This window comes from Oratosquilla oratoria, chromosome 44, assembly GCF_046742065.1.
Source record: "Oratosquilla oratoria isolate Oo_2021 chromosome 44, ASM4674206v1, whole genome shotgun sequence".
NCBI classification, from domain to species: domain Eukaryota; kingdom Metazoa; phylum Arthropoda; class Malacostraca; order Stomatopoda; family Squillidae; genus Oratosquilla; species Oratosquilla oratoria.
In genome coordinates this window covers 16,651,601-16,663,228 of record NC_134820.1, presented here as the reverse complement: position 1 = coordinate 16,663,228, position 11,628 = coordinate 16,651,601, and the positions used below count along the sequence as shown (strand labels likewise).

The 11,628-nt window shown below is 47.9% G+C and overlaps 1 protein-coding gene across 3 annotated transcripts in view; it reads left to right on the top strand.

Moving 5' to 3' along the window:
- Window positions 1-10,892, top strand: part of LOC143022413 (uncharacterized) — a 670,196-nt gene extending 659,304 nt beyond the window's left edge. For 2 of the 3 annotated variants that reach the window (XM_076180586.1, XM_076180585.1), the window contains exons 9-10: window positions 1,217-1,347; window positions 9,795-10,892. In XM_076180586.1, the coding sequence (XP_076036701.1) occupies window positions 1,217-1,347; window positions 9,795-10,043 (380 nt within the window). In that variant the 3' untranslated portion in view covers window positions 10,044-10,892. The remainder of the gene's footprint in view (window positions 1-1,216; window positions 1,348-9,794) is intronic. The other variant, XM_076180587.1, reaches the window with a different exon arrangement.
- Window positions 10,893-11,628: the final 736 nt, after the last annotated feature.

The following is an 11,628-nucleotide window of genomic DNA, read 5'->3' as shown; positions in this document are numbered from 1 at the left end:
ATGACGTATTCATGAACTCAAAGAGAGAGTATGTGTAGACATTTAGTTGTTCACACATTTTCACACACACGACTCGGTGGCGTGGTTGGTAGAGTACTAGACTGCCAGTACGGTAGTTCGGTGGTACCTGGTTCGAATCCTGCCCAGGGCTGAAATCATTTCAGTATCGCTGCGCTTCGAGTCGTTACTCCAACTCTCGTGGGCGGGGAGTTGGGGGTGTGTGTGCGTGTAAGCTCATAGCATTACCCATAGATCGGTCATACGAGCTCTGAGCTCTCTTCCGGGAGGGAAATAGCTGTCGATCACGAGTCCAACACGTGATCCAAAGACCAAGGTGAATCACACCAAAGTGAATCACACACACACACATAAAAGCTACAGCACTTCTTTATATGAATAGGGCCTCTCACTTGCAGTAGTCGTTTGCTCTCAGCAAGTGAGAATTTGATACTTCACCTAAATGCCCAATGATTTGATCATTTTTGTGCTACCATATATATATATATATATATATATATATATATACACCGAGTTAAACACGACAGCATTTTGGCATTGGTTAATCTTCTTACTGAGATTTTCAATTTTCCTCACAGTAGGTCTCATTTCAGGAGGGTGGGCAAATACAAGCCTTCCATATTTAATTGACGTTTCGACTTCAGGGAGTCATCTTCAGAATAGTTACAAGAGATAAGTCACAATTTCAAAGCTACATGATTCACAATTGACAATCTCCACCTCACCAACCCCCACATGATCAGCGTGGTGCCCCAGCGAGACCTATCTTACCTGACTCCCCCCCCCTCTCCCTCCAAGACGAAGTGCTAGGCTACGCAGCGGGTCACGAACCATGCAGCGTTCCCAAGCGGCCCATATTTAAACCCATGTTGTCTGTACATTATTGTCAATTGTGAATCATGTAGCTTTGAAATTGTGACTTATCTCTTGTAACTATTCTGAAGATGACTCCCTGAAGTCGAAACGTCAATTAAATATGGAAGGGTTGTATTTGCCCACCCTCCTGAAATGAGACCTACTGTGATGAAAATTGAAAACCTCAGTAAGAAGATTAACCAGTGCCAAAATGCTGTCGTGTTTAACTCAGTGTGTATTAGTGAGAATCTGCGCCCTAAATATACTATATATATATATATTTCTCTCTTCGATTAAGAGTTCTATGTATGCCCTGAACCCTCACCACCATCTCCTCCTGCAGTGCTCGAGTGCGATTACGAAGAGCTGCCCTTGGACGAGTCCTACCGGACGAGGAGTCTGCCCGCCTGGGTGAGGAACAAGACGCGACCCCTGGCCGCCGCCGACGACCTCTCCACTGTCTACGAGAAAGGGGTGAGTCTCTCCTAACGCAGGTGGGTAAGATGTAGTAGGGATGACCCGTCAACCAGGAGGTGGGTACCAAGATAAAAGGGAGGGTAGATGGGGATTGGAGTATGTTGGGGGTGGAATAGGTGGGATTTTTTTTTTCTTTTTTGGGGGGGGGGGAAGGCTACCTCCCTTGTAAGGGGGAAAAGCCTTTGGTATATGTATGCATGTATGTACTATATTGATTAGTTTTTGTAATGGACTTACCTTTTTGTGTGTGAAGCTCTCGAAATCATTCACTATTAGTGTAGATATAACAATGAAAGACAACCGTTTGTGATGCAAACAAACTAGAAATTAAATTTGACCTTTTTGTGTTTTATATCATGAGCGACTTCGGAGACGAAGGCCACGATTTTCCTTCCCTTTCTCTCTTCGAAGGTTTAAATCAGCGACGTTTTGGCTCTACTGTGACCCTGAATAGTTTTTTTTTTCCTCTAATCTATTCAATTTTCAATTATTTTATTCTGGCTTTGCCTGATAGGCAAATCTAGCGCGTCGGTTCGTGTCACCGTCGTCGTGTCTTGACGCAAATCACTATCCTCTTTCTATCCTAAAGTTGGAACCAGCAATGTTCTGCGCCTATTATGACCCTGAAATAGCGTTGTTCCCCATGCTCACTCAAATGGTACATGTATCACTATGGCTTTGCCTATTAAAGGCAATTCGTGGAACGTCGCGTCGAGGACCGTCGTGTGTATTTACCTAGTTGTATTTTGTGGGAAGAGAGCTATCCTCGTAGTGACCCGCTTTTGTATCTTTCCGCATCCAGTTTTTTCTTAAAATCGTGTATAGTTTTAGCACTCACTGTTGTCTCATTTAGTTTGTTCCAGATATCTATCACTCTGTGTGGGAAGCTATTCTTTTTCAGATCTCTTCTGTAACTGTCCTTCTTGAGTTTCTTCTCGTGTCCTCTTGTATTTCTTCTGTGCCATTTTAGTAGGTCATCCCTATCAAGAATTTCCATCCCTTTCATAATTCCGTATATGGTTAGCAAATCACCTCTTTACAGAATTATGAAAGGGATATGTGTATGTGTGATGTGCCGTCTATGGGTATCGGTCAAATATGTGTGCACGAGTATCTCAATTGCCAGATAAGGTGAGTATATGGCGAGCCTGAAATATGGAGCTGGAGGTTCCTCCATCGATGCTAGAGAGAGGTCTTGGAATTGAAGGCGAGTTGTTGCTGCGACGGTTGGTGAAGCTGTTTTGGACTCGTTTGGCAAGAGACTGTCCTTTTAAACCCCGCGGCGGGCTCACAGAAGGGCCCCGTCGGATTGTCTAGCCTTCCGATTGGCAGCCTTCCCTTTGGCTGTGGGCTGCGTGAGCAAGCTGTGAGCCTTGGCGAGTGCATATGCCTACGCTCGCGTTGGTGGCGTCATCAGTCTGGGTTGGGCCGGCCAAGGAAGCAGGCGTCTCAGGCGTGGCCGGCGTCGGTGGTTGTGACAACGTCACTACACCACTCCCCCCTCTTTGGAGGCGAGCAGCGCGGAGGGTAAGAAGTCGTACGAGCGGAGTTGGAGTAGCGGGCATGCCTTCTGACTAGACGGCCGGAGCAGATGATTGTTCCGTCGAGCGAGATCTCTGGAGAGGATGGGTTGGATGGTGGAGAAGAAGGCGGTAGCCGGATGTAAGCGTGGTCGTGGTTTTGACGAGAGGGTCCTGGCTGGGCATGGAGCTGTGGAGATAGACGGGTAGATGAGTGGGGTAAAGGTGAAAGCGAAAGTAAGTTCGGTGGGAAGGTAATGTGTTGAGGGTTGGGGGAACAATTTTGGTGGGATGAAGAGATGGGCTGGCTTTATGTGAACTAGTGGTAGGAATGTGTTGTAAGAGAGAATGGAGGTGGAAAGAAGGGTTGTAATGGAAAAATGGAGAGAGGTGAGCTGGTTTGAGCCTGTCGATGGAATTGCGGTCTAGCTTAGGACTTCGGTCAATGAGGAAGTGCTTCGCCGACCTATTCATAACTTTGTAGGGTCTATCATACGGTCGTTGGAGAGGGGATCGTCTGGAGTCTCGCCTGATGAAGACATGATCCGCTGAATCAAGGGTCAGGGGAACATGTACTGGGTTTTTGTGCGTCATCTGTGGTGGCGGGGGACGGGTGTTGGCAAAGGTCTCCCTGAGCAGTTGAAGGAGGGCGTGACGGTCGTGGTCGCCGACAGCAGGGGTGGATATCTCCCCGGGAATGTGAAGGTCCTCTCCATACACTAACTGGGATGGAGATACGTCGCTGTTGACCTTAGAAGTGTCGCGGATGGAGAGGAGCACAAGAGGAAGGGCATCGGCCCAACCATATGAGGGTTGCTGTGCTTTTAGTGACTCAGCTGGCGGTGGAACCTCCCCACGAGCCCATTGGCTTGTGGGTGGTACGCAGTGGTCCGGTTGCAGTTGGTACCATGGAACTTGAGGAGTCTGGACCAGAGATCAGATTCAAACTGGGCGCCCCTGTCGGTGATGGCGTGAAGGGCGCCGAATCTGTATACCCAACCTTAGAGGAAGGCACGGGCGGTTGTCTCAGCAGAGATATCAGATAGAGAGATCGCTTTTGGCCACCTGGTGTACCTATCGATGCAGGTGAGCAGGTAATACATGCCACGAGAGGGAGGTAGGGGGCCCACAATGTCCACGTTGGCCGATTGGAAGCATTTTGTGGGTGAGGGGAAGCGATGCAGTGGAGCATGGACGTGGCACGTCACCTTTGATGACTGTTAGGCAAGGCAGGTACGGGTTCATTCCCTGGCGTCTTTGTTGATTCCAGGGCAGACAGCGCAATTCGTTAGATGTTGTGTTGCCCGAGCTTCCAGGATTACTGTGGTCGTGGAACGCCGAGAACACATCCTTGCGATGACAGACTGGGATGAATGGTCGGGGTTTGCCTGTTGAGATGTCACACCACACTGGTGCGGGAGTGTTGGGAAGAAGTCTTGGCTTCAGGGAGGATGTGTTATTCAGGCGGTGATGGAGTTCTCCGTCGTTAGTCTAGGAGGCTGCGGTGAGTGCATAGTTGATGTGTCGGTGTTCAGGGATGACGCTACAGGTAATCCTGGACAAAGCATCAGCAACATGGTTATCTTCTTCCTTGATGTATTTAATGTGAGTGTCAAATTGGGACAAGAATGACAGCTGCCGAGAGACTCTCGGTGAATAATGCTGAGCTTATCGATCTTCTGTGGTTGGCTACCTTCGCTCGTTGGGGGTGGTCCCTGGCCCAGCTTTTGATTAAGGTGATTGATGGTTGGACTTTGATGTCTACGTGAGGATGGTATCGTGCTGTCTTGGCCAGCTCATCTGCTAGTTCGTTGCCGTGGGCTCCTATGTGACTGGATATTCAGTTGATGATGACTGAGCGATGTTGTCTGTGGTGTAGCTGCAGGAGGTAGAGTATTGCTGTGATGATGTTTACGTTGGTATGTCCTTCTGGAGTACTTGAGTCGCCGCAAGAGAGTCTATGTGTACGACCACCGGTCCTTGTAGTTGGTTTGAGTACTCCAGTGATTTTTGTATTGCTACTAGCTCAGTCTGTAGGATCGAGCAGTGGTTTGATGTGCGCCAGGCAGCTGTGTATCTCGCGGAGTATACCCCTGCTCGTGTTATCCCGTTCTCCGGGTCCACTGAGCCGCCAGTGTAGCAGGCAAATCCACCCTGGGCCTCTGCTGCCTCGATCGCTGTCCGTGCGGCATCTCTCAGTTCCCCTGCTGAGCAGTTGTTCTTTGTGTGTGGAAGTTGTGTGTGGTTGAAGGTGGTTGATGGGGATGTCCACGGGGCTATAGGTCGGTAAGTCAGCCATGCCCTGTCCGGCTTCAGAACCCGTAGGTGCCCTTCCATGTCTGTCCCACGGATTTGGTCTCCCAGGTGTCCAATATACGTATTTTGGCCGGGGTAGATCTGGGTGCGCATCCAGGTGAGCCTTGAGTTTGATCTTGAGATGGGAATCCCTGTCGTTCAGCAGGGCTTTGGCTGCCGCGGTGCAGTTCTGGGTCTGAATCCTGGCCATCAGTGGTGGTATGCCTGATTCCATCTGCAGGTTGCTTCTTCTGGTCCACATGGAAGCACCTAGGATGAGGGCAAGGGCGTTGTTCTGTGCTACTTCGAGTGATTCTTCTTGTGGTGGTGTTAAGTTCGAGAGGATAGGTGCTCTGTATTCAGTTATGGATCGGATGCAATACTTGTAGTAGTGTTCCAGTACCAGGCGGCTGGCACCCCCATCAAGCGATCGCATGTATCTCAACGGGGCTATCTTCGTTTTTACAATTTCCTTCAGCCTCTGGATTTGAAGCGAGGGTGACAAGGTTTTCTGCACGGTGACTCCAAGATAGGTGAAGTCGTCCACCCATTCGAGATCTTGCCGGTGTGTGGAGATTGGTCCTGGGTTTGCAATTTTAATAGCCATGGCTTTTGTCTTCGTTAAGTTTATCTAGAAGCCTTGGTGTGTGCAGCTCTCTTGTATAGTGTTCAGGGCCTTTTGGGCATTGATGTGGCAGTTGGGTCCCTTGCTAACGATGGCTATGTCGTCGGCGTATATGAATATCTCAACGTTTCGTGGTCGTGGGAAGGAGGCTATTTTTTCCATGTGAACGTTAAACAGGGACTCAAGATGCCTCCTTGAGGGGTGCTGTATTCCAGGTCTTTGTAGCTAGACACGGAGCCCTGGAATGTGACCCAAGCCCGTCTGTTTTAGAAGTATGCCTGCACCCATGCCAGAAGGTTGCCTATGATTCCCTTCTCGACGAAGTCAGCATCGCTGAGGGGTTGATTAATTCGAAGTCTTTCTCTAAGTCCAGGAAGACGACGATTGTCTTTTTTCCGTTGATGATACTGAGGAAGTCCATTATACACTCCGTGGTTCCCACCCTAACTCGATAGGCATACAACTGTGGGTAGAGTGGCCCTATCTTCCATTTCAGCCTGTTGAGCACCATTTTCTCAACTGTCTTTTCTATACAGCTAAGCAGGGAGATGGGTCTGTAGCTGTTGGCCTCCTTCTGCTTGGGAATAGGAACTATGTCTTGGGAGCTCCAGTTCCTGGGCCTTGCTTATTTCACTAGGGTGCGGTTTGCCAAGAGAAGAATGGCCTTCCATCCGGCGTCGCCAGCATTCTTGATCATAGAGTAACTTATCTCGTCTACCCCGGGTGAAGTGTTCTTCCCCCCGTGTCTTGCCGCTCGGAGCTCTTGTGAGGTGAAGGGGGCCTCCGTGTCCGCAGGTGCGATTATTGCTGTAGAGATTTGTTCTTGTCGCTGTTGTTCTACTGTAGTTCTTCTTGCTTCATCCTGGTTGCGCACAGAAGCTGCGTTGAAAATGTCCACTGGGTAAAACCTATAGCCAGGCAACCCGCTTCTTCTTCCGGATACGGGTGAGTGATCTTACTGGTCCTGTTATTTCTCGTGACTCTGTGTAGCCATCTCCAGAGCTCCCTGCTGGTTGAGTGACTGTTGAGTTGGGAGCACTATTCTAGCCATTTTCTCTGTCTTACTTCTTGTGATTCCTCATGCATGTGTCGTATAGCTTCTTGGAGTTGTCTCCTGTTGTCTGCGTTGTGTCTCCTCTTGTAAATTTTCCTGAGGCGGTTGACTCTGTGTTTTAGGGTCTTGACTCTGGGACAGTAGTACCGAGCATCTTTGCACTCCTTGCTGGACTTCTTCCGTGGCATTGCAGCATCCCCCGCGGCGTAAAAGACAGTCACCAGGTCCATTTCTTGGTCGTCGATGTGGGAGAGTGTAGTCTTCAAACCACTCTATCAGACTTTGTGCAAACTTGCCCCAGTTTGCAAAAGCAAAGTTCCAGCCCTTTGGTGGTCTACGGAGCAGCTGATCTTCGTGTGGCGTAATGTGCGAAACTTCGAAGTTTCGCAGGAAGGAAAGTGAGATTATCGTGTATCCTTCTGGGTGGCACGTTCTTCCTTCTTCGATGCTTTCATGGGTGGTCGGTGCTGTGGTTCTCTGGTCTGTTGTTATGAAGGTTGTGGTTTCCTGGTCTGCTGTGATGTAGGTTGTGGTTCCCTGGTCTACTGTGATGGAGGTTGTGGTTCCCTGGTCTGCTGTGATGGAGGTTGTGGTTCCCTGGTCTGCTGCGATAGAGGTTGTGGGTCCCTGTTTGGAGTCCGTGTAGATTAAGTCTGGAAGTTGGTTTGTTCTTTGTTGGTGGTTTCCTATCTTCTGTTTCTTCTTAAGGCTGGCGGTGGTGGGGGTAGTGTTTGCGTGGTTGGCGTCCTTTCCGGCTGCTTTGCGTGCGCCCGAGTATGTGTCCTCTCTAGCCTTGCGGGCATCTTGGGTTCCAGGCGTGGTGAGTTTGTTTGTAATTTGGGCGACAGGGTTTTACCGATTGGTTTTGCTTCATCTTGGAAATACATCGTTTCTTTCCGTGATGCTTTCTACAAACGGCGCAGGTCTGCTTGAATCTGCAGCGTGCTTCATGATGAACAAACCTCTGACACACATAATAGCGTAGGGGCTCTGGGTACCATGTCCTGACGGAGTAGGTTCCCCATGTTCCCAGTGTCACTCTGTTCGGAAGGGGTCCTAGAAAGGTAATAAGTATGGAGGTGGTTGGCCTCCAATGTCTGCCTAAGGTCCTCTCTGCCGTCTTGACGTTCGGTAGTTCCATTACCGGTTCCAGGCAGAGTTCGAGGGGATATCCCCTTATAATCCCCTTGATTGGTTTCTGGGCAGAGTCTAGCTCCTGAGGGGCAGGAGACCGCCGAAGTGTGTTCGGTACTACGTCGTCCAGAGGCATGATTGTCCATTGTCCTTCCAAGTTTGGCCAGGCTTTCATGGCCAGGTTTGGGTGTCTCTTCTCCAATGCTCTGAAAATTTGATACGGGGTTTCCTTCTATGGTATCATTTTGAATTTGGGTCTGACCTTGGGGGGCTGTGTTTGTTCCGGGTCCGCTCGTCGCTGATGTCGATGCCTCCATTGTGTTGGTCGGCACCGCATTCGAGGGGGTCCCTGCTTTGGATTTCTTCACTTTGCCAACTCTTGTCCATCCTGAGTCGACTGAAGGTGTTTCTGGGGAGGTTTCTTGTCGTATACGCTTTCCTTCTGGATTCACACCTAGTAGCTCCTCCTAGTCTTCTTCATCAGTGTCGTCAAAGATGCTTCTCTTCTTAAGGGCGTCCGAAGCCATAGCCTGAAATCGATGGAGACAATAGAGAATGTGTAAGAACTGCCTCTCTCTTCCCTTCAATATATGACTTGGTTGGCAAGAGGCCGTCCTTTTAAACCCCGCGGCGGGCTCACAGAAGGGTCCCGTCGGATTGTCTAGCCTTCTGATTGGCCGCCTTCCCTTTGGCTGTGGGCTGCGTGAGCAAGCTGTGAGCCTTGGCGAGTGCATACGCCTCCGCTCGCCTTGGTGATGTCATTAGTCTGGGTTGGGCCGGCCAAGGAAGCAGACGTCTCAGGCACGGCCAGCGTCGGTGGTTGAGACGTCACCACACCATATTATTCCATTAGTTTGCATGTGTGAATGTGCGTGCGTGCGTATGTGTATTTACCTAACTGTAGTATACAGGAAAGGAACAAACCTCGTTGGGTCCTGTCTCCTATTCTCTAATTTTCTAAGTTCTAACATACCCTCAAATTCATGTATGGTTCTAACTTAATTCCTATTGTTTTATTTCTAGTTATCATGTTTAGATTTGAACTCGTGTATTGTTTGAGCTTGGGCTATATCACCTAAGCTACCCCACATATTTATACATCTATATGGAAAACTATTTCTTCACATCCTTTCAACATGTGGTCTTTCTTAATTTACTTCCATAACCTTTTAAAGCCCTCCCATCTTTAATCAGGAGATCTAATCGAGGTGTTCAAGTGGATCATCATATTAAAACAGGGCAGGACTCGCAATAATGGTTATAAACTGGACAAATTTGGATTTAAAATGGAAATAGGCAAGAATTGGTTTACTAATAGGGCGGTCGACGAATGGAATAAACTTAGTAACCATGTAGCAAGCGCTGAAACTATCAGTTCTTTTAAGAAACGATTAGACAACTTTATGGATGGGGACGACAGGTGGTGATGGATACGGAGCTGCCTAGTGTAGGCCTTATGGTCTCTTGCAGTCTCCTTCATTGTTCTTTTCTCAGTGCAATCTATCCCTTTTAGTGACCTGAACACTGTAATCATGTCACCTCTTTCTCTTCGATCTTTCAAAGTTGGTAGACCCAGTACTTTTAGTCTCTCCTCATATGGTTTATCTGCCAGGCTGGGGACCAGTTTGGTTGCTGCCCTTTGTATTCTCTCAATCCTACTTATATCCTTCACTGTGTGGGGACCATACTACTTATACATGTTCCAGTCTTGGCCGTGTGTGTGGGGCGGGGGGGGGGCTGTATATTACAGACTAGAGCCCCCTCGTTATTCATATTGAACGGCCTGTTCTAATCCCTCTCTCTCCTCTCCTCTCAGTACCCGAACTGGAGTAAGAGGAACAAAAACCGGATGCGAAGCGACGCCGCGGCCGTCATCGCCCTCAGCAAGTCTCGAGGTCGCCTCCTTTCGTCCGCCTCCACCTCCACCGCCTCCACGTCAGCCATGGTGGCCAACAACGTGGGCTGCGCCGTGGAGGGTTCCTCCTGCGCTGCCAACCACTCTGACACCGACAACCTGATGGACAACGAAGCCGTGATCGTCTACGACGAGAGAACAGCGCTGTAGCCACGAAGTCGACTTCGGAGACGCAGGAGGGAGGAACCTTTGTGGTTTAAATCGCAGGAACTCGTGGACGAGGATTTCAGGTCTTTTAGATAATCTAGCGGGACCTTTGTTAGCGCCTACGAAACGGGCACCTTTTTAGTTATTAGTGAATAGAAAAGGAAACCTTAGTGACGCGTGCGTGAGATGACAACTCGTCCATGCGCTAATTGAGGCGATCTGAAGACATATGTATCCGCGAGGAGCGAACGTTTTTATCGCATAATGCCGAAATTCCTCCCCCTTTTTTTCTCTCTCTTTTTTTTTCAACTACCCCATTTTGAAACGGAAAACCCTTTCCAGTCACTGATGTCGCTTGGTTTGGTGGCTTCTTCAAGGAGTCTAAGACAACAGAAGAGTCTTCAAAAAAGAAGAAGTGTTCCCAAGACACCTGGATTAAGAGACAATGACTAAAGAACCCCAGAAGCATGGAGGAGGTAGAATGTAAAGTAGCCAAGAAATTGAACATGGAGGGTGGGGGGAGGGTAAGTTTTTTCTTTTAGCAATGCTTCCGGTAACAAACAAGGGGTGTGTCACATTTTCACTCGGAAACTCTCCGGAACCCAGAATCACAGGTGCTCGTTGCCTTCTTCCAAACACCGAATCACAGAAACAAAAATAATAATAATAATGAAATAAATATAAAAAGGAGGAAAGGAACAGCTGAAATGTCTTATAATTTATCTATTTTTTTTTGCATTTGTGAAGTGTGACAAAGAAGGAATCAAGTCTGCAAGAAACCACCTGCCGAGTCTCCAGGTCTTGTAACAAGAAGTCTTGGCAATTTGAAGGGATTAGGGGGAGGGGGAGGGGAAGTGGAGAGGGCAATGGGGGAGGGTTGATAAGGGGGGGAATATTCACGAGTTAGGAAGGTTTACTACGGAATGGGAATCGAAGCTCTCGGTTTGTGATATAACCAAATATGGTAATAATATTCCAGAATGAAGGGAAAAAAAATATCGAGAGATTCTCTTCCCTTTCCAAACCTCCATAAGTAACATTCATTGGAGCACCGAGATCTCTACTCAAAATTATGGTACTCTCAATAATCACCTTTCCTCCCAAATGTTTCTCATTTTGTGAGATTCTGTCAAGATATGCTCACAATAGACATCACTGGCTCTTAGAGCTATGCATTAGCCTTTCTCGCTCCTCTACGCCTGAACAGTCCTACTGACGATGGCTATGCCCTGATTACATTTAGACCTTATACCCTAACTGCATTTTCCTTGTAATATTTTGATCTACATTCCATTCTTGTTTACATACACACAAATATACACATTCATATCCCTGTCTATATAGCTGTAGATTTATATGCATATATATACAAGTACTTATATATACATATATGTGCATGTGTGTGTATATGTTTGTATGTATGCGTTCACTTGTGTTATGTCTGTGTACTGTATTTGTGCACACATACATAAGCATATGTATTATTATTAATCTAATTCTTTCTCCTTACATATACAATATGCATCTATATTACAACACAATTCACAATAAAAGCTTTTGTTTTTGGAAAATCACTACGAAAAGATGA